The 23,789-nt window shown below is 37.3% G+C and overlaps 1 protein-coding gene across 1 annotated transcript in view; it reads right to left on the reverse strand.

The window, feature by feature from the left end:
* Positions 1–2,389: 2,389 nt before the first annotated feature.
* The window catches only part of ATM (ATM serine/threonine kinase), a 61,524-nt gene continuing 40,124 nt past the window's right edge, over positions 2,390–23,789 (reverse strand). Inside the window, exons 44-63 of the mRNA XM_062615314.1 lie at positions 22,985–23,089; positions 22,342–22,461; positions 20,120–20,354; positions 19,361–19,528; positions 17,963–18,082; positions 16,746–16,963; positions 15,774–15,981; positions 13,729–13,842; positions 13,173–13,331; positions 11,934–12,072; positions 11,504–11,586; positions 9,902–10,042; positions 9,015–9,131; positions 7,412–7,561; positions 6,544–6,709; positions 5,587–5,673; positions 5,393–5,507; positions 3,805–3,868; positions 3,005–3,141; positions 2,390–2,879 (exon numbers count right to left, since the gene is read on the reverse strand). Coding sequence (XP_062471298.1) covers positions 2,699–2,879; positions 3,005–3,141; positions 3,805–3,868; positions 5,393–5,507; positions 5,587–5,673; positions 6,544–6,709; positions 7,412–7,561; positions 9,015–9,131; positions 9,902–10,042; positions 11,504–11,586; positions 11,934–12,072; positions 13,173–13,331; positions 13,729–13,842; positions 15,774–15,981; positions 16,746–16,963; positions 17,963–18,082; positions 19,361–19,528; positions 20,120–20,354; positions 22,342–22,461; positions 22,985–23,089 — 2,827 coding nt within the window. The 3' untranslated portion in view covers positions 2,390–2,698. The remainder of the gene's footprint in view (positions 2,880–3,004; positions 3,142–3,804; positions 3,869–5,392; positions 5,508–5,586; positions 5,674–6,543; positions 6,710–7,411; positions 7,562–9,014; positions 9,132–9,901; positions 10,043–11,503; positions 11,587–11,933; positions 12,073–13,172; positions 13,332–13,728; positions 13,843–15,773; positions 15,982–16,745; positions 16,964–17,962; positions 18,083–19,360; positions 19,529–20,119; positions 20,355–22,341; positions 22,462–22,984; positions 23,090–23,789) is intronic.

Genomic DNA, 23,789 nt, shown 5'->3' on the forward strand with positions numbered 1-23,789 from the left:
ACCTAGTTAATTCAGAGTTACTGAGAAAATGATTTTTGGTTGTTTTATCTGTAAGAACAAAAGGAGTTTTCAGATCTGCATTCATGAAGGCTGACATCCTTTTTAAGTATCTCACCAGGTGACCTGTTCAATCCGATTCCTATTCATGGGACAGTTTCTTGCTGATGGAAAAGTTCAGTCAAGGTACATAATTCAAATTGGTTTACCTGCCAATGCTTCACTTTTTCCACAGTTCATACTCCTGAGGACATTTCTCCAACAGATGGTTCAACAGCAAAAAGCCCATTTCAAATAAATATGTTCCCATTTAAAAACTCTTCTCCTATCATACTGGATCACAGACTCATTTTTCTTAGAAATTCTCTTTTCTAAATGTAAATGTTTACTGTTACTAAGATGCATTCCAAGGATAAAGAAAAAAAAACCAACCAACTTGTCTCACTTATTTCCATTTTACTATTACAGTAAATACATTCGAGGCTCATGAATACTGATCTACCTTGCCATCAGTAGCAGCATTAACAGCATTTCCATCCAGGTTTTATTTTTCTATTCTTCTACAAGGAAAGTGTGTACCTATAGAGGATACATTTTGCAAACCATTTACTTTCTAATTTTGACTTCTAAAAATTAAGGCATTACTGGAGTAAAAAGAAAAGCAGTCGCTGATGGTTGCTATTTGGCTATATGAGGCTTTGCACTGATGACAATTATCTCAAGAATGTTAGATTACTCAAAACAGATCTCACAGTAACAGGATTGTGTCACACGGATTTTGACAGTGTTTTGGAGACACTAAAATTTGTTAATAGTTCAAACTGTTTTCATATGTTTGTCAGCTAACTGGCTTTCACTGCTACAGGGTCTTACAAATAATGTAAGCAGGTTTAAAGTACATTTACAATATCTACCTGCATTTTCATTTGCATTTCAATCAGCTTTAACAATGAAAATGTACAGACACTCAAAATTTAGGCACTAAATACGGCATTAACAGCATTGCAGAGGAATAATTTTTTCCTCTGAAGTTAGACTTTCCTGAGACAATCATATTAATATTAATGGTTCCCCATTTGCTGGAAGTAAAAAACCTAAACTGCAGCCCAGCATGACAAAATATTTAAATGAAGCAGCAGTAACTCATGATGGAGGGAAAGGATCTGTCATCTGCTTTTATGCACTATTCATTCATATGTCACCTAGGAGTTCTAGTATTAATTACTGCAAAAATGCCTAAAGAACTTCCTCTACAAGAAGCATGAGAAATATTTCCAGAAATGCTACCAGATTTTTTATGTCTGTGCTTTTTGTTTAGTCCTTACCTACCTGCCATTCTGTAATTGCTTGGTAGGACTTTTCTCCCTTTCCTAAGTGTCATTCAAAAGAGTATGTGCTCTGTCAGTTAAGTTTCATCTTCAGAGAACAAATCACTGTACCCCAGGACGACAGTTCTTCCCCACAGAAAAGCCAGGATGCACTTTTGGTGCCAAGGATCAACAGAAATTTATGTCAGCTTCATGAAAACATAATCACATGAAAACAAAAGATTCATCTTGCCATGTTGACATTAACTTATAAAACAAAGACAAAGCATAAAAAAATGTGGGAATACTGTACAAATAAAAATCACTGAAATGCTAATTAGAACAGAAATCCTTCACTATACTGCTGTAAAAAGCATAAGGTGCAAACTAAGGTAATGTCAGAGTATGCCAAATTTTATTCATATTTTTATATATAAAGACGATTCTGGAAGATTTATTAAACATACCAGCACAGCTGTTACTTGAGTGGATTCTCCTATTACCTGTATTCATTGACTATCCAATTACAGTAGGTATTTTTATTTAAGGAGTAATGTATTCTGTGCAATCAGAATGGGATTTTTGTGCTCAAAATACAACTTCAGTGTTTCCGACAAGAGTTTACTGCAGATATAGAATGACTGTTAGAGGCTTTAGAGGCATATTTGGTATGCTGAGCTTCATTGTACAGTCAGTCTATTTTATCAAGGAAGCCTGAGCTACAAAAGCTAAATATTCATTGTTTCATACTACTAACAGTATTATAAAAATAAAATACCAACATAATTTAATTTACAACAGGAAAAAAAAGCAGCTGTACTATACTTGACTCGAAGTTTGTATCTATATAAAGAAACATCCATTTAACTAAGCTAAGAACCAAAAAACCCAACCCCAAGAACCCTCAGCTCCTTAAACATTTGGTTCTTAGGTTTTCTTTTATATTCACTGTAGCATTATCTTTCAGGTATAACCCCCCTTTTGAAATGTACTTTAGGTAGTTATTGCATGACTCCTGGTTTTTAGATCATCCATTCTGCACAGTCACGTAACCATACAGAATTATTACACACAAGGCTCCAGTGATGAATCTCAGGCTTTACGATTATAACACACCCAGTATGCCCAAGCAAAGTTCTTGCAGATCACAAGAAACATCAAACCCCTGCTTCGTGCCTTGTGCTGTATGGTGAACATAAGTGGACAAAAAGTATTTTCTTGGTAACAGGTTATTGAAGAAAAAAAAACTCCAGAACATCCGCCAAACACTGATGAGTAGAAGCCTCATGGTTGCTCCTGCTCTAAGTTTAAACTGTGAAATACCGACTCAAACTGTTATGACACTTGCTGCATAGAAATAAGTTTCTTCTAAAAACGTGCTGGATCCTTCCAAGTCACACCCAAGGTTTCCATCCAAAAAAGAGTTGGCTCAGATTTTTGGGATCCATGGCCTGCTGTATGAGGAGGTTCACCTGTCCTCCCACACTGAGCACTGTTCCATCCTCAACACCTTTCAGCTTCTCCTGAAGTCTCAGCAGAACACGCTCAGCCACTTTGTTAAAACTCTGGTCATCTCTGCTGACAGAATGAAAAACCAGAAAAACAAGTGCACTTGGTATGGATCCTGATCAACATTCAATAGGAAACCACAAAGCAAGGTGACGGGGTAGGGGGCGTGTGATAAGAAAGAAATCTTGCACCTGGCTTTTCTTTTACATTCTTGTGGATCAGCATTGAGTGTGGAGTTCATGTCAGCCTCATCCTCTGGTCGCTGCTGCAAATACAAAGCTTTCAAGGGGTTGATGGTCCAGTGGAAAAGAGGATCATAGAGCAGCACCTACATGGTAAATAAACGTCTATTTAATTTAAATCGTTCATTACAGCTAGGTCAGTACCCCAGTAGGAAGAAAGACACTCCTAATGCTCATACTAATCACAATATTAGGAGATATTTTGGGGTTTGGGGTTTTTTCTTAATCCCATAGAATTGAGCTAAATTGCTTGGTAGACAATCCAACAATTAAACTGCATCTGACCATCTGCAGGTACTGGTGTTGTTCACCCCTGACTCAGTTTTGCCACTCAGTCCCATCTCAGCAATGAAAAGGTCATTTTTTCATACACTGAAGACCATAATTAGTTTTTAATGCATAGTATAAGCTGCTTTTAAAAACTAATTCTCTTTGTGACTTATGCAAAGAGGATTTAATTCAATTGGCACTGCTCATGCTAAGAATGTTGCACCATGGCTAGAAGCATTTAGATACTGAACAGGGAAAACTGCATATGCCTGAAAAAAAGAGTTCCCATAGAAAACGCAAACTGGTCATAATTTTACTGAAGATTACATGCACTCACAAATCTGGCCAACGCTACTGCACTCAAATTCAATAAAACCTCCCTACATAAATATTTGGTATAGCAATGCATATGAAGACAAAGAGATGAAACTAAAGATATTCTGGCAGGTTACTATCAGAAAGAATGACAAAATGCTCACCTCTACAATAGTCAGCAAAGCTTCTTGGTTATTTCTCATTACAGCCATTGTTTTCTCACAGCATCTAGAAAACATTTTACTGTATTTTTAGGTTCTTTTTGTCAAAATAGAACAGTATTTTTATCATTTAAATTATGGATATTTGTATCCTTTTTAAAGGATTTCTAACATATGAGTAACCTCTCTGATACTTCCAGTTTTGAAAAAAAAAAAAAAAAAAAAAAGGAGAAATTTAGAAATGTAAGACCAGAATGAGACTGGGTAGTTCACTGATTATATTCCCTATGGGAAAACGATTACCTGTTTCACTATCTCGATATGTTTCTACCTGCAGAATTAACCAAGTTAACACTGATCTTTGGCTGAAGGAAAGCATGTGAGAGACTTGTGGGGTTGCTTTACACAAAATGAGCAGATCCAGTGGGCAGACATTAAGCTATTTCTGAAATCTCTCCAATGAGTTTAGTTACCAAAGTGGTAAATAAAATTTTACATGCATTCCCGAGCAATCTAAACTTGCGGAAGGAATATGAAACTCTGCCTTATGGGACAGGTATTCCAGTTAAAGATGGATTAGGCCTCCCGTCTACTTCAGGATAAGAACACACCCAAAAAAGGTAACTGACTGTGTTCACACCCAATCCTGAGATGACTTGTTTATGCACTTACACCTACACTGTTAGTTACCAGCCAGTCTGGCTGAGGCAGAAACAGTATCTGCACCAGTGCCTTTTATACTGCATTTACTTCAGCTGGAGCCAAACAATTCATGTTTTTCTATATCATGGGACACAGGTTTCAAAAATAACATGAAATTATGAATTTGACAGCACCATGTTTAGAATATAAGTGGTAGTGACTGTCCTTCACAGGACAAAGGTATATTAGGAACCACTTGTTAACGGTAATTACTACCATACAAAGACAATACTTACACTATGTACTTTTTCAAAGACATGAAACCTGGGGTTTGCAAGCACTACGTTCATGAACATCAGGGATGTCCTGAATGAGAGAAATGTTCTGCTTTTTAGGGCTCTCTTGGGTCATTTCCTGGAGATAGGGTGGAATTTGACAGAAACTCAGCCCTTTTGGGATGTTTCTGGTTTGCAGCTCAAAGCTGTCGTGGGATTTATATTTTGCACTTGCAAAGTGATATCAAATATATGATCCAAAAGAGGAAAAAGACTTCAAGATACAGAAAAATGAACAGAAATAAGAGATAGAACAAAATGGTTCAAAGAAATAGTTCTGAATAGATAGTATCGTTCTGAAAGAAAAAAAATCTGGCAGTCTAGATCAAGTGACGAAATTTAGCTGTGGAACCTTTGGAAGCACTGAGCCATCCTTGAATTCCACAAGAGGGTGACAATAACCCATTAGTTAGTGAAGAATACTAGGAGTTGGGTAACAATAATGAACTTGCAATTGATCATATAAATAAGACCACATGAGTTAAAGTAGAACATTTAGCTTGGATACCATCAGCAGAATGATATCCAAGGCACAAAAACTATTTAACATGTCACAATCCTAATGCCAGGTGCTCTGCTACCTCCTCCCCACTGTGTGATACAGGAGCACTTACCTTCTGAAGACTCCTTCCACGCCAGTAATACCCATTCCATCCACAATGTCCCTGGTTAATCTAAATGGAACAGTCTCTGGTGTGGGAAGGATTTTACCTTGCTCAAAAGCAACCCCTAAATGAAAGGATAATAAATGTTTTTAAAAATGTTAAAGTACAGAAAAAAATACAGTCCTCTTGCCTGTTCCACTTACCCAAATCTATATGCACTAGTTCTGCTGTTTGTTCATCTATCAAGATATTCTGAATATGTCTGTCTCCAAGTCCAAGGATGTAGCCAACTAAAACAAAAAGGTAGGTGCTGAAACCATAGTTACATACCATAAAAACAGAGGTAAGATTTAACAGAGAGGATTATTAGGATCACAGTAATACGTGCAAACAAATTAAAAGTGCGAATATTTCTTCACCCATGTATACGTATTACTCCAGTAAAGAGCAAATGCCATTCCACAAATCCAAAAAGAAACGGTTAACTGGATGCAATTGCAAGAAGGTTATTCTCATACAGACATGTATTGTTTTGGCTACTCCACAGACTTCTTGCCCATTTGTCTCCATGGATAGGTTAAGCAAACAATTTCACAGCTTTCAGAAAAACCCAACAAATCAAAGGCATAAAGCAAGTGCACAACAAATTAGGGTTTGTTATTATTACCGTACTGCAATTTATGTCTGCTACTGGTTTCCTATTAGCTGATGGGCACAGACAGCAGTAACATTTCCTACAAAAATCTTTCATCTCAGTTCTGCTAAACTGTTGGTTTACTTCAAAGTAAAAGATTAAGCTTTTCAACTCAGTTAAAACATTTGAGGCTACAGATGAAATGAATAAATGATAAATCGCAACATCAGAGTTAGGTAGAAACTTTAAGAAAAGCCCTACTAGAACCTAAAAATACAAACCACCAGAAATACAAAACCAAGAAACACAGAATTTCATTCTGTATTTCTACTGCAGAAAGGGAGGGTGGAGAGAAATTAATCAGAAATCTTCATTACCAAAATAATGCTGGTGTTCTTGCTACCTTTTTTTGCCCCTTGCTCCTCCTTTGCTTACGTGTGACAAAAGCAGAACAGCCATTACCTCGGAAATGGTATAAACCCCTTGTTTAATCTAAAAAGCTAGTGTTAATAATCTAGTATCATACCTATAGAAGATGTTGCCACACTGCGGGTATACGCCAGTCGTTTTTCAAACCACACAGCTGGATCCAGGAATTTTTCCATGCAGAAATAACGAAACACAGGTTGGAAATTCTCACAGAGTTCCATGAAGATGATGTATTTCTCCTCAGAGCTTTTCTTTTGTGCAGCCTTTAAACACGTAAGAAATATTTTCCCCATGACTGACTGCTCTGGAAGGCAACCACCTCTTCCTTTGAAAGGACTATGCTCCTTTTTTCTACTCCCCTCCATCAAATGCTGTTCTCAGTCCTTTCTCTGACCTATGGATTACTGTCTTTTTTACAGCAATCACTAATGCACCTATCACATTTACTAAACAACTCTGTTTTCATACATAACTCAGAGGCTACATGGAAAAAACACACTCCTTTTTCTTTGGTTGCAGTTGTATGTACTTTATGCGCATGTACAGGTAAATGCATCTTGTTGGGAGCTATTTCCCTTTGCAACTCTGCTGGTACCTTTGCCTATCTGATAGTTTCACATCACTGGGAGAAGGTCGCTCTCACATGCACAAGCTGCACAATGCCAAAATTAAATATACTTTTATCCTGTTAATAGTATACAGATATAAAAGGAAATAATTTCTTGCACCATCATGGCTTTATAAAGTAACAGGCAAACCTGTCTGCAATTTTCTTAATGTCTGGTGAGGTGGTTTGTGGAACTAAACTAAACTAAACTAAAGTCTGAAGATCTATTAATTGTCTATCTATGCCACTGGTCACATTATAGTACATTGAAAGAATAGTATATAATTCTCCATAAATTTCAGCCCCCAGTAAAGAATGAGCTAGATAGTTTATTACTCTTGTAGTTGTTATGACTCACCATCATCATTTTCTGACAGTGAGAGCTGGAGTAATCTTTTGGCCTGTATCTCTTGTGAGCTCCCTCTTTGACATCCACAAGGAAGTTCCCGATGGGTGTTGTTCTTGAGCACCACTCAAGAACACCACTTCTCTGAGACAGGGGAACCACCTGTGAAAACAAAACCACTGCTGCATCAGGGAGGGTCATACACTCCACTGTGAATATACATACTGCAAAGCATGGATATGTATTTCTGGGGCTTTTTAAAAAGGCAAAAGACCAAACCATACAGCTGACCACAATACATGTTTTAAATACACATGTATACACATATAAAATACACTCAAGGTTTTTCTCCCAAATACTTGCATTTTTTTCCTGGCACAGAGACCCTTCCACTGCCTACTTGACTACAGTATTTCTACTCAATTTGCACGTTTGTATCAGTATTTTAGATGACCTCAGAGTGCCCAGAGCTTGACACGTGTGACTGCGATCATACAAGCATTGTGTGAACAAACACATAGAACCTGCGTGAACATACTAGGCTCATCTCTGCTTCCCACCCTTCATAACCTACAGCCCTTCGTAACTGCCTGTAATAGTTACCTCAATTGCTGTAGCAAACAGAACTGGCCAGAACAAAGAATCTCCTGTCCTCAGAGAAACAGCTACTGACGGTTCCTTCAGTTTTCTTATGAAGGTCTCTATCTTACCATAGAATCATAGAATAATTAGGGTTGGAAAGGACCCTAAGATCATCTAGTTCCAACCCCCCCCACCGTGGGCAGGGACACCTTACGTTATGCAACACCCATTCTCTTTTTCCCTGCCCCCATTCATTTTTTCACACATAGAAACCTGAGTCTTCATTGAAAATTATTCAAGAAATGTGACTCTAACTCCACCTGTGAATTCTTAAAACTACGCCAGCAATTCAGAATAGCTCCTTCAGAGATTCTGGAGAGCACACTTCCCATTTGTCAAAGACAAGAGCTTTTACTTAGAGAGTACTTATTCAGAGGTCACCTTCACAGCTATTATTATAATCCAAGCACATAAAAAGGAAGGAGGAGAGGAAAGTTCCTGTTCAAACACATTTTCTGCATTCACCATAAGAATTTATTGCTGTATTTCCAATTATAATAAAAACAGTTCTGCAACTCAAATTCTGCATGAACAGACCCTAGATGGCTCTTCTGGATTTTCTGGATTCAACTGTAAGGCATACCACAAGACTAAGATTAATTATTAATTAATCAAGGAATACTGCAAGACTAAAATTAATGAGAATTCGTAAACAACTTGTATGCTCAAGTAGCAATTTACAATTCAAGGACAGTGCCTGCTTTAATTTCTTTTCAATTATAAGTTAATTTAAAGACAGCTTTGAACAATATTGAAATATATATTAGGCATCAGAATTTTTTTCTAAGGATTTGGGAAAAAATTGTAATAATTATTTTAATGACTAAATTGTATTGTTTATTGCATACTTTAAGGAGTAGTGACTATATTAATAACATAAATAAATACACTTCATGTCAAAAAGAGGAGACTGAGGAAATATGCTTTTATTGGTAGCGCTTATTCCTCTGCTGCAGTAGCTGATCAGGGTTACCTTGTATCTTCGGATGGTTAATTTTCTCTTGCGCGTTTCAGTGTTTTGCTGGAGCAATGTGTTGCACATCTGGAAAACCTGCTGCATAACAGCATCTTGTCTCAAGTCATCATGCCCCTTTAGAGTAAGCAGAAAAAGCAGTTAAAGAACACTTCCAGCATTCAACTGCTTGTTCAGTAACTTTAGAAGAATTATTTAAAAAAAAATCCACAAACCCCAATTTACTTTTCCACTTAAATCAGTTGTAATAAAATGTTACTAACATTTTTTTTTTCTCTTTGTTTTTCTAATAGTGCTCAGCTCCTTAAGTGGAACCATTATTACCTTAAATCATTGCCTTTTTCTTCTGTTTTGGACAAATGCCATTTGACTAAGGTTTCAGTCACCCCACATGCTCTGGTACCCTTCTGAAAACCAGGTGTTTCATTCTCAACATTCAGCAATGCAGCACACAGGTGAAGAGGCAGCTGTTGCTACTGCAGCTCTGATTACTGGATGCAGATGTAGCGATGCTTGCTTCTCTTGACAACTTTCAAAACTACCCATACTAAACAGAAAAGCAGAATTCTCCAAGCAGCTGCTGAATCCTTACATTCAAAGACAGATGGAATAAAATCAACTCCATTTCAAAAGGTTTCACTAGTTGAGACATGACCACACAAGTTGCAGGTCTGGGAGCTGTCAGGTAAGCTACTGTATATTACATACATTGTTGAAAAAATAGTTACAAAAATATTATCATTCTTCTTCTATGATTATTTATATTAAATTGTTATATTACTTATTACTACCTTGTAATTTCTTTACTAAAGCATTCCTGAACTGAGAAAACTGAACTGTGAAAAGCCTCCTCGTGGCACAGAATTCATACAGATGACAGAACCTACCTTCACCAACTGCCTCCTTTCTTTACCATCTGATCCTACACAATCTATTATTTTAGGCAGATTCACGCCTCCTGCTAAGTGAAATTCTGGCTTAAAAGACTTTATTGTCACCAAATTTTCATATTGTCCTGTGGGATCCACCTGAAATTATAAATTAGTTTAAAATTAATATAGAATCACTAAATGGTTTGGGATGGAAAGGACCTTAAGATATCTAGTTCCAACCCCGGTGCCACTGGAAGGGAAACCTCACACTAGACCATGTCACCCAAGGCTCTGTCCAAACTGGCCTTGAACACTGCCATGGATGGAGCATTCACAACTTCCTTGGGCAGCCCATTCCAGTGCCTCACCACCCTCACAGTAAAGAACTTCTTCCTTACATAAAATCTAAACTTCCCCTGTTTAAGTTAAAATCCATTACCCCTTGTCCTATCACTACAGTCCCTGATGAAGAGTCCCTCCCCAGCATCCTTACAGCCCCCCTTCAGACACTGGAAGGCTGCTATGAGGTCTCCACACAGCTTTCTCTTCTCCAGGCTGAACAGCTTCACCTTTCTCAGCCTGTCTTCATAGGGGAGGTTACCTCCATTTCTCTCAGAGAAAGTTGTAGGAAGTTGTTTGCAAACCTCATTAGAATAGTAGGTGTTAAATATTAATATGAGCACTGCATCATCTATAAGGATAATACCCACAAAGACTACAAAAATATACTGAACAAAGGAGTGAGCTTGATTCCTCCTTGTTTTCCTGGTAGAGAGGACACGGTGCTGCAGACAGCCACAGCACAAGCTCTAACAGAATCTCAGCATGTCCCAACTGGCTTTTTCCCAAGAAAATGTTCATGTACGGTTGGAGGGCATTAAGTTTACATTAGGCTGCAGATGGACCCAATCTACAATCCTAAAACTGTTACAGTCTACAGGATCCGTATTCAAACTGTGGCCTGAGGGACTTCAGGGAAGTTTGGCTGCATAACATTTGAATTTTAGGTGCCTGGCCCAAAAAGCATCTCCACACTCCTGAAAATGGTATGTATCCTCAGTAGAGTGTGGGGCATCTGAGTGCCTATACACTCATCCCACCAAACACTTCAAATGGATTATTTACCGTTACTGAATGGTAAAAACATAAGCTGGCCATTTAGGAACAGAAGAAGCGTATCTATTAATTCTCACCCCTTTCTGAACAAACTCTGAGCTAGCACATACAAACCAGGATATTCACATTCCGAAATCGTCTCTGTGATTCAGGTAGCCCATCACCCCTTCTGACAATGAAAAATTAGTCAGTGATAATAGTGGCAAAGCCATCTTCATACAGTAAGGCACAGTAAAACACTATCCATCAAATATGATACTTAAGGTCAAGGTATTCTAAAGTCTAAGGAAATAGGATACTTAAGGTCAAGGTATTCTAAAAATCTAAGAAAATCACCTCACCCTCATCTCCCACCTGACAGGAAAGTAGCCCTGGTTCGCTGCCCTACAACAAACACATGAATTTGATGAAGCGACAGATGTCCTGACTACCAGTATAAAAAAACTGAAGTTGATTCTACAATTTGGCATTATAGTGTATATTTATTTCAGCTCCAGTCACCTTAATTTCCATGGTAGGAACCACAACATCATCCAAGTCCTTCAGTTTAACAATTGGCTGGTTAGCAGGAATACTTATTGCTTCTGTAATTAAAAGGAATTCATGTTTTTAAATTCAGAACTACAAACATATATCAAAGTTCACAAATACCATGGATTTTGAGACCCAAAACCTCACTGCATACTTATGTTGAGCTGATGAAGATGACCACAGACAACAAGAGTTTTCTGGAGTTTCATACTTGGCGTATGAACCTCACAGTGCAAGTAATTACTATGACTTTTAATCCAGACTAAGTTTATCAAAAACAGGACACAGTGCTAGCACAGTACCTCCTTTAAATAAATATCAGTATTTAGACATATACTTTTTAATCCAAGAAAATATAACTTCTCTATTAAAAAAAAAAAAATGTTTTTCCAAGACTTACTTCTTTCAGATTTCCACGGTGTAGCATCTACATTTGCTAATATGATGTAAGCATCACAAAGTGCTTCAGTATGTCTAACCATACGAGCTCTCGTTTTTCTTACGATATTGATTATATTGCTAGCAGCCTCCATTCTGTCCTAGAAAACCCCAATGGAATACAAACATCAGATCTTGCAAACTACACCTTGTAATATTAAAGATGCATCGTAACATGCAGTCAAACAAGTAAAATTGAGACACATCCTGTGAAAACAGTGGACATTGTAATAATGGGCAGCCCTTTGCGATGTGAATAGGAATAAAGTGAAGAAATGTTCTGTGCTGTCTAATCTGAGATAATGAGTGAAGTAAAATACTACTGGGAAAGGAGACAGTGCACATCTGTCCAGACAATTTGCAAAAAACCTGCAAAAATTCTTTAGGAAGAGGGACAAGCAGTTTTGGATGTTCTTCCACCATCTTTCTGTTTCCATTGTTTCCTCCCAACTGAAGAAAAAGCCTGTATGCAAAAGGCAAAAATCTGACTGTGTATCCCTTCTGTGCCTAACTCTGAGACACTTGCTGGAGATGAGTGTAATCCTACTCCTAAAGAGTGGGACCACAAAAAACAACAAATCTGAGAGCAACATGAAAAAGGCCACATGAAAACATGGTGAAAAATTGTATCGGGGCAGGGAAAACGGTAATGACAAACAACCATGCCAGGTCTGTAGAGATGGGGTAAAGAAAGGGCATTAATCTAAATATGAGATGATTCCAAAGACAGGTTCCAGCAAAAATTAAGCACTAACAACTTTAACGTGAAGCCATAGTTTGGTATAACCCATCATCACGGCTTTTAACATAAAAATGTCATATAAAGGAATGAAAGATACACTGCACAAGATTAAATACTTAGAACAGCTGTTATCACTCAAAGCAGAAAAAATACTCAATTCAGTATTATTTTGTGTATTTTTAACAATAAACCCACTTAAGTCTTTGTTGCATCCAAAATGCCTTTTACAGAATCACACATCAAGGACATTTATCACAAAACTCTTTGCTGTTTTTTGCAGGAAATGTTAAATATGTTTTGTTCAATCCCATAATTACTCCTTTCAATAATAATGACCAATGTATGCATAAAAGTAGGCTTTCTTATTATTAAAGCACATTTTTCCTCCTCCTACTCTTTCTTAAAAAATAAAATGAAAGGACTGAATCTCATTGATAGAATAGAAATTTTTGTAGTCACCACATCAAGCTGGGAGATATCTTTCGGTGCATTTTTCATTAACTCATTTCTTCTTACTGCATTTCGTTTTGTGAAGAGTTCATCTTTGTTAGCATTTGACAAAGCTAGTATTATAAACAAAGTATGATGGGGATGATCCAGTGAAATTCTAGCTATTAGCTGTGGAGAAAAACAATAAGATCCCATTATTGAAAACTGTGAAGAAAAAAAAAAAACCACATTAAAAATTATCAATTCTTTTGAACTTCTAAGTTTCCTAATAAGAAATAAAAAGTAAAACTTAGATTGCATTTCCACAGCTAAAATATGTTCATAGCATACTCCTATACCTGCATATGACTATTCTTAAACAACAAGGAGATCAATTAAATAGCAAGAAAAAAAGTCCCCAGTCCTCTTCCCCTCTATACTGATTTTGCAGCACTCATTGTTAATACACCTTTATCACCTACATAACTCCTTTAGCTGTAATTGCACAAAGGAAGATATGTATCATTTAGAAGTATGCATGATGAAGCCAATTAACTTATCTTTAGCTACAACAAGCATAAATTACATTATTCAGAACTTCATGAAATCCTAGACCACCCATCAACTTGGTTCCCATCCGAGCAGCCAGCTGGTACATCAGAGGCAAGAACTTGTATGAAGGGATCTTCTTTGCATTTTTCTGTAGTAGAAAAAAATCAGTTAGAAAGCTGTACAAAACACAAAAACCCCTGTAATCACAAAATACCAGGTAAGGGCTAGCAATTTTGGTCTTGCTTTTTTTTATAAACTGGGAATATTCATTGCTGTATGATCAAATGGTAATCCAGTGAGTATCACATCATCTTGGTCCGTGTCTCCTAAATGCTGCAAGTCCTTCATAAGAAAACTATTTTCTATTCTATCAGAGCAGAGCTTAGATGTGCTGATTCAGAATTCATTTCCAGATTCTTTGTGGCAAGAGACAATCCTAACTAACAAGTACAATCTAGTTTAAGACATGGAACAATTGTTCGTCAAAAATATGAGTAAAGAAACACTTTCTATTTTTCAAAGTTAATTATAACACAAAGCAATTATACAGACCTCTGTTATAAACAATCATTCAGATTAAGAACTATCAGATTTCCTGCATGATTCTAGAAATGATAGAACCAGCTTAAGAACTGGCTCTACACCAGGAACTTTGCTGGTCCCTGGCTACTATGTTATAGAGACACTCTGAAAGTATATCCTTTCACCTAGTATTATGTACAATATTAGCTAGAACAAAGTTCTAAAGGATGCTGGAAGACGATAGTCTTCCAAGGTTTGTAAAGAACAAGGTGATAACAGTGAACAGATCATGAGACTGTCATACTGACTTAATCATACAGACTTGTTAAATTAAAATGCTAAATTAAATTGAGTTAATTTAAAATACACCGTGAATTACAGCTCTTTGATGAAAAACTAACTGATAAGCAATGACTGAAAAAATTAATTTTTGAAGGAAAAGTTAAGGAGATACACAGGAAAGCATACTGCACAGCACTGTATTTCATCTTCTAGAAACAAGGAGGACAAGAAGTTATGACCAGTAACGAGTGGTGTCCCTCAGGGATCGGTGTTGGGACCGGTCTTGTTTAACATCTTTGTCGCTGACATGGACAGTGGGATTGAGTGCGCCCTCAGCAAGTTTGCTGATGACACCAAGCTGTGTGGTTCGGTTGATACGCTGGAGGGAAGGAATGCCATCCAGGGGGACCTTGACATGCTTGTGACGTGGGCTGATGCCAACCCCATGAAGTTTAACCATGCCAAGTGCAAGGTGCTACACCTGGGTCAGAGCAATCCCAGGCACAGCTACAGGTTGGACAAAGAGAGCAGCCCTGCAGAGAAGGACTTGGGGGTGTTGGTTGATGAGAAAATGAACATGAGCAGGCAGTGTGCACTTGCTGCCCAGGAAGCCAACCGTATCCTGAGCTGCATCAAAAGGAGCGTGACCAGTAGGTCGAAGGAGGTGATCCTGCCCCTCTACTCTGCTCTTGTGAGACCTCACCTGGAGTATTGTGTGCAGTTCTGGTGTCCTCAACATAAAAAGGACATGGAACTGTTGGAACAAGTCCAGAGAAGGGCCATGAGGATGATCAGGGGACTGGAGCACCTCCCGTATGAAGACAGGCTGAGAAAGTTGGGGCTGTTCAGCCTGCAGAAGAGAAGGCTGCGTGGAGACCTCATAGCAGCCTTCCAGTATCTGAAGGGGGCCTATAGGGATGCTGGGGAGGGACTCTTCATTAGAGACTGTAGTGATAGGACAAGGGGTAACGGGTTAAAACTTAAACAGGGGAAGTTTAGATTGGATATAAGGAGGAAATTCTTTCCTGTTAGGGTGGTGAGGCACTGGAATGGGTTGCCCAGGGAGGCTGTGAATGCTCCATCCCTGGCAGTGCTCAAGACCAGGTTGGACGAGGCCTTGGGTGATATGGTTTAGCGTGAGGTGTCCCTGCCTGTGGCAGGGGGGCTGGAACTAGATGATCTTAAGGTCCCTTCCAACTCTAACTATTCTATGATTCTAAGAAACATGGATAATACCATGTGAAAGCATAAGGAAAAGCAACATCAGACATATACCTTCATCAGTTCATTGACTCTATCAACTCCAGAATTTTCAAGCCATAGAGAACAGAGTCGAAAGATCCACATATCATGTTCTTCTCCACTTAGTAAACAGCTGATATAGTTCTCCACTGCTTTACACAAGAAACGTTTACGATCCTCAGTTAGGGCATGCATGGCACATTCATCCAGTTGAAGTTCTCGCTGAACTTTCACTGTATATCTGTGTAAATAGAAATTATTTTTAAGCAACAAATTATTTCTTAATGAACTTACAGCAGGTCTGTCAGAAGTTCTCTCGCTAATTTAACATTTTTTAACTTGTTTTGTATGTACAAGCACAATAAATTAGACAACTGAGAAACCAAGTTGTGGGAGCTACTCCTTTAGTGTATGTTCACACAGACCCACCACTTTAAGTAAATTTTCAGTGGTTTTGTTTTGCTTTTTGTTTTAATGATTTAATCTCAGTGTTGGGTCATAAATGTGAATATCCAATACCGATCACTTCTGTAAGGACTTTAGTTTCCAACAGCTGAAGTTCAATTTTTTCTGCTCGTTTGCAACTGCATTTACTAAATCTTCAAGAATTCTGTATTAAGATGAATTCTACTCTTTCATCAAATGTGCAATGGAGAAAAATCTCAAAATTATTTATTTTCACTCTGTAGTATTCTCTCTGTCAACTGAACAGATCCAGGGAATAAATGGGAATTCTGGGCCACGACCATCCGTGCTGTTTAATTGTTGTAATTCTCCTTGGCTTAGTTTTTGCCCACACTACCTACCTAGCACTCTCCTAGACCATGTTCAAGCACATTTCAGAAACTATTTGCAAGAAGCACTACAGATTTGGCCACTATTTTGTGCAGAAGGAAAAATTCAGCTGTAGAGATGTGACTCATGCTGTACCAGTTGTTCAGAGAATTAGTAAAGATGGAGCCTTTGACAGCTCCATAGTCACCACCTATCCATTTGAATGCTCACCTATTTGTCTCAGCTTTACACTCCTTGAGAAGAATGACCTCCTCCTGGGCCTTCTTCAGTAATGTCTGCTTATTTTCAAACTCTGAGGATTTCATGTAATTCTCAATTCGCTGGTACTGATTATCTGAGAAACGAGCCAAAGACAGGAAAGCCTTCATCTTCCCTTTCTTTAGCTCATCACTGCTGTCTCCACTGTGGCTTGAAGCAACTTCCACCGCCTAAAAGGGAGGTTACAGTAACGATGAGACTGATAATCAAATTAATAGTGCTGCATAATACTTGATTAAACTCATATTATCAGAGAAAACCAGAATGCTTGAGGTTGGAAGGGACCTCTGGAGGTCATTCTTTTCAACCCCCTTGCTCAAGCAGGGTCATCTGCTCAAACAGGTTATTTAATGTTGCCTATGATGGAATATGTATGCATATAAAATAAACCTACCAGCTGAATATTTTTCTCTTTGAATTTAATCTTTGAGGAGTGTTTCAGTGAGAACAGTCAAAAAGATAATGCTGTATGAAACAGCTTTAATAACCATACAGAAGTCTCCTACAGTTATCTTTTAGAGTAACTAGGCATGAAGTTTTACAATGGTTTTACAATAATTTTACAACTTATAAGATGGTAAAAAAGGCAGTCGCCAAAGTGCCAAAACCAAAAGGAAATTCTATATGAAAGTCTTTGATTCAAATCTTCAGAGTGAAGAAAGCATGTACAGAGTAACAGAGAACAGCAACTATGGAGAGTTTCACAAGTTAGCATGAAATAAATTCAGGGTGGACGAATATTAATAAAAATATTTCTATTACTAAGAGTTAAAAAAATACAGTATATAGAAATACCGGAACAAGACTTTCCAGCACTTGGCGAAGAATATTACAAATACAATACCCATACTGAAAAGACAGTAAGTGAATCATCTTTCCTGTAAGGGAAAAGATGGGGATGGAGTGGAATAGAGGAAAGGAAAAGGGGACTAGTAGTTGTAATCACTGCACTTCTAAACTAATATTAAACATAAGTTTTACTGTGAATTTTATAAAGACATATTCTAAATATTTTATAAGATTCAGTGTTACACAATACTACGTGAATACTTTTATAAGAAGACGTATTTTCAATCCAGAAAAATAAAGGCTGCATTGAAAAATATATTTAACACATATTTTAGCACAGCATTATCTTCAAGACTGTACATTTCAAAGACTGGATGCACCTTTTCTAAGTATTTCTGCATGATGACTGTAGGATTTTCCAAGCATGTTTCTGCTAACCAGGTTCCACATAGCCTCAGACACTCTGTATATATCAATTTCAGATGAGGATCATTCTCAACCTTTAGGAAAGCAAGTTAGAGGGGAAAAAAAAAAAGAAAAAAAGAGGGAGACATCAAATAAAAATACCTTTTGCATATGAGGTAAGCAATTTACAAAGCTTTTAAACCCTTAATATAACTCAATCACTTGGGTCTCTGAACGTAATGTATCTACAGAGTCATTTACCATCCACATCTAAAGTAGTCAATAACCTTAAATCACATTCACATCCTATGTGAGTAAAAAAAAGAACATATTTTTAAATACCTGAGAGTTTGAACAATGAAAACCAGAATAAATCAATGATAAAATGTAATAAAAATTAAATAAATTCACAGCATGTTTCCAGGATTGCATTTGCTAATGTTTCCATTTAATCTGAAATACCACAGTACATCCTGTAGGAAACATTCAGGAATTGCCGTAACTATGTGTGACCATTAAATTTTTCAGGCAGACCTCTACATGGAAACTTGATTAAAAGTGCTCCAGAAAGATGAAGGAGCAGGTTTCCAAAGAGTATTTTCCAAAAGGTCTACATAAATTCGCAGATTAAATAACTGAACTACTAAAAGAGGTATAAAAGCTTTTGCTTAAAACTGCCTGAGTGGCAGGTGGCAGATGTGACACCAATATTTCAACAAGTTCCAGGAAAGCACACATCAGCAAGACTTCAATCAGAAGTGGACAAATTAGCAAAAAACTATTGACTATTAATTTCCAGCAAGAGAGATTTCATCACTTCTTTGGGCAAACTGGTCACAGTATTTATAGGTAAGGAATTTTCTTCCTGTATCTTAATCTAGTGGCTACACTCTTAGTGATGTTCACCTTCATAGCCACAAAGACACGCTGAATCATTTTAGCTTGCTGTTCACTAGGACCAGCAGGTCCTTTCTGGCAGTTACACTCCAGCCAATTAAAACCCTCCCTGTAATGCTGCTTGAGATTATTCTATCTCAGGTGAAGAACTTCCTACTCATCTAAAGCAATTCCTATTGGCACAATTTTCAAAACTATTGAGGTCCCTGTGACTGGTGGCTCTTCCTTTGAGAATCTCTCCAGTCACCTGTGGTGTTCAAGATACTAGCCTTGAGGAGGCAATGAACAGTGAACACAAACACTGATGATGATACCAAGTTATGCAGAAAACAAGGACAGATGAAGAACTGTAAGCAAAAAATAAATGACAATAAATAGAATTAAAAAACCTGATGAAATTACAAGCACAAAAAAAAAGGGTTGCATGAAAGAGGGAAAGAGACTTCCCATAACTTTACAGATTATGTAACACATACCTGAAACCAATTTGCATCTAATTTTTTTATCATACTTTTAAGAATATTCAGTGCAAGACTCTCTTCCTTTTTAGCCCAGAAAACCTGAGCTTCTTCTAGTTGCCATTCAGAAACTCCATATCCCATTGGATTGTGTTGCTTGATCTGAAACATAGCCCTTTCTGGAAGCTGAAATTGAAAAAACACTATAATCACTTCTTTAAGTTAAATACATGTATCTCACAGCAAGTTTTGTTTTTAAACTCCATCTTCCTTTGCTCTACTTGTGCAGCATACTCTGCCTAGCCAATTCTAAGAATTTATCTGCAGCAAAGAGATGAAGTTATTCTCCTACACTTGCAGAAAATCCTGATTTGTAACAAAAATGGACTATGGAATTAAACTTGACAAACCCCAAAATAATGTATCACGTTCTTTCTGCAGCTTTACTTTGGAACACTACAGCAGTATGATGCAAGTGGAAGCTGGATATATAAAGCTGCATTAAAATAAAATACTAGAGCTATAAGAACATTCTTCACTAATATTTTCTTTTTGATATTATATTCTTCATAGAGTAGCTTACAGTTATGAACAAAACTTGGACAACACAGCCATAAATACAATTAATGAATTAAGTTCTACATAGTTTAAGTCTCCAACTAATTGATTATTGAATAAACTTAGAATACAGTTCATCGTTGGTACTGTTGAAAAATGAAGTTCTTTGGAAAACTAACAAACTAAACATCCATCACTGATCTTTTCTGCAATTTGTACCTGAGTATTTTTAGCAGTTCTTGCCAATCTAGACAGCTCCACTAGATGTTTGGTCAGGATGTCTTTAATACATTCTCTTTTCATATTTTCATTTTCTTTTTCAAGCAAGATTTCCAAAACTACAGTGCGCAGAGCCATGACAGGTTCCTGGAAACGGAAGTCGCTGTCCTTGAGAAGCTGGGACTGCCTCTGCCATTTCAAATAAGTATCATTCAGTTGTTGAGTAGTAACAGACCTGTAATTGCCACCAAAAGAACACAAGACCTGTTATTAATTCTTGCTAAATATTAGTGAAATGCAAAATAAGTAACAAAAGTAAATTACTGAGGTAGTTCACAATCTACAGTTCAAAACCAAGAAACAGTCCATCAAACCCTAGAAGATTAATATGCAGAATAAACTGGCAGGTAAATGCATCAAAAACTGTTGTGGTTAAAGGTCTATTAGCAATGGGAATCACCTTCAAACACAGGACTACTGAAAATACTAGAGAGCAAGATTCCTATTCTATAATATAGGTCATATATGGATTAAAATAAGCATATATTCTAGACTGTGATACTGTAGCTGTGTAGGCTCTCCTTATATGTATTATTTTCTTAGACAATTCATTAACTGCAAATAGCAATGGTTCATAATGTCCTGGACATGCTAAAGGACTGTAGGATAACTATTAGCTACTAGACTGATTAAGGGTCTGTAGCATCTCCCTTTGAGGGAGGGCTGAGGGAGCTGGGCCCGTTCAGCCTAGAGAAGGCTCCAGAGAGATCTGATCAATATATATAAGTGTCTGAGAGGATGGTGTCAAGAGGATGTGGCCAGACTCTTCTCAGTGGTGACAGGTGAGGAGGCAATCGGTATAAACTAAAACAGAGGAAATTCCACCTGAACATGAAGAAAACCTTTGTTTCTGTGAGGGTGGTTGAGCACTGGAATAGGTTGCCCAGTGAGGTTGTGGAGTGTCCTCCCTTGGAGATATTCAAGAGTCATATGGACACAATCCAGATTAATGTGCTCTAGGTGACCCTGCTTGAGCACAGAGGTTGGACTTGACCTCCAGTGGTCTTTTCCAACCTCAACCATTCTGTGATTCTGTGAAACTGATACCACTACAGCAGAAAAAAATCCAACATTAATAGCATTAGAGATATAAATACTCTCCTATGATTAAAAAATAATATTAAGAATTCAGGTAGTATACTGATATTAGTAGTGTTCCTGAAGAAAGTGATTCAAACTGAAGCAACGTTCAATAGATCTATGAGTATCACTAAGGAAACGGAAAACATTTTTAGAAAGGAAACTAGAAGAGAATAACTCAGTTACTTTAGTAAACCAAAGGCTAGAAGACATGATGGCTACCTTGGAGTATACTCAAAAAAAAACCAACCAAAACCCCAATTATTTTATATTAGTATTGGCATAATATCATATCATAGAATAGTCAGGTTTGGAAAGGACCTTAAGACCATTAAGTTCCAACCCCCCTGCCATGGGCTGGAACACCTCAAACTAAAACATGTCACCCAAGGCTCTGTCCAAACTGGCCTTAGAACACTGCCAGGGATGGAGCATTCACAACTTCTTTGGGCAACCCATTCCAGTGCCTCACCACCCTCACAGTAAAGAACTTCTTCCTTATATCCAATCTAAACTTCCCCTGTTTTAGTTAAAACCCATTACCCCTCGCCCTATCACTACAGTCCCTAATGAAGAGTCCCTCCCCAGCACCCTTATAGGCTCCCTTTAGATACTGGAAGGCTGCTATGAGGTCTCCACGCAGCCTTCTCTTCTCCAGGCTGAACAGCCCCAACTTTCTCAGCCTGTCTTCATACGGGAGGTGCTGCAGTCCCCTGATCATCCTCATGGCCCTTCTCTGGACTTGTTCCAACAGCTCCATGTCGTTTCTATGTTGAGGACACCAGAACTGCACACAATACTCCAAGTGAGGTCTCACGAGAGTAGAGTAGAGGGGCAGGATCACCTCCTTTGACCTGCTGGTCACTATAATTAAAACTAAATCACAAATAAATCCAGTCTGGAAATAAAGAGAATCTAGATTTGTCTTCACATAGTAAAGCTAAAATCTGTATCATTTTATAGACGAAGTTTGAGATGTTCATAAGCGAATTTTGTTGAGGTGATTTTATTTTTTGTGCTAGACTTGATTACCAAAAATCTGAGAACTCAGAAAGGAGTATGAAAGAAGCTTAAAAAAATACCTGGAAAACAGCAGACCTGTATTTTCCAACTCCCCAATTAGCTGTAGTCTGCAAAGAGTCGGATATAATGAATAAACAGACTCAAGACTGCCTTTGCACAGCTCTTCTACTTCATTCACTCTATGGATTTAATAGAGAAATACTAAATTAGGGTTTTTTAATATTCACAAGTAATTCCAAATATCCATAACATAATTTCCTTATAGTGAACAGAATTTAACCAGCAAAACTATTAAGTTCAGAATTATTCGTATTACCATAAGAGTTCAAAACATTAGTTTTTTAAATAACTGAAAACACTGTAAGCATATATCAACTCCAAACTGTGACAGATCAGCTAGAGTAGTCAGCAATCAAATCCACTTAAGAGGACCATGAAGTAAGGGATGTAGGCCACAGGAAATGCATTTTCAATTAGCACACAAACTGTATATGCACGGAAGACAAACTGAAGTTAAAAAAAAAAAAAAAAAAACAACAAAAAAGCTTAGAAACAAAGCTGCACTACAGAAATATTCATTAATTCTATGCACAAGTCTTCATTTAAGCCCATAAAATCCCACAACAGTTTTTTAAACGTAACTTGTGACTACAGACACACATTCCATCTCTCTCTAACAGCACAATATTTGCATGCAGTTACCTGGCGTCTTTAAGACCATCATAGAAAGCAGAGAATTCCTTATCTCGTAAAGACTGAAGAGCATCATACAGTGATTCGTGGTACCCTGGTCTTCCTGTGTCATCGCTTAGAAATAAAACAAAAGTAACATAAAATAAAAGGAAAATTATAGTTCTTTTGCAAAGAAGTCCATTTTACCTTTATAACAAATATTTTCAGTAGTACATTTTCTGCAGTTGGATGGATTGCTGTCTTGCATGATAATCAATAATAAGTTTTAAATAAATTTAGTATTTTACAAATTCAAGATGTGCTTTTAAAATAAAGAAAAAACAAGAACTGATAGAATGTTCGGAATACATACGAGATGTTCAAGGTTGTATCAAAAATACGGCACAAAACCAACTGCACAGTAAAAAAATTAATCATAACATTTCTCACAATGTTACGCTAAAAGATACCTATAATGGTATGTATGCAACTTCAGTTCAGGATGTACAATTTTTTACATTTAACTTCAGAAATACTTATAAAAGGAATAAATAAAGAAAATCAAAAGGCTGAAAAAAAACCCCACTGAACCCAGAGTTCAATTCAATTTTCTCTTTGTCCTTTTCACTTTTCCTTCTGCTTCTCTCAATCCTCCTCTTCCATGCCATCTCATTCTCTCTCATCTAACATGTTATTTTTTTGATCCTGTATTAAAACTCAATATTCTATTTGCATAAGAGGTTCATAACCCAAGAGGTTTACACAAACCCTAATCCAGAGACAAAGTACGCCCACCTATATGAATTTTGTTGTGACTGTGGCATGACACATTTGA

This window comes from Pezoporus occidentalis, unplaced genomic scaffold (genome assembly GCF_034315485.1).
Source record: "Pezoporus occidentalis ecotype Australia unplaced genomic scaffold, CSIRO_AGI_Poc_V1 ctg18, whole genome shotgun sequence".
In the NCBI taxonomy this organism is placed as follows: domain Eukaryota; kingdom Metazoa; phylum Chordata; class Aves; order Psittaciformes; family Psittacidae; genus Pezoporus; species Pezoporus occidentalis.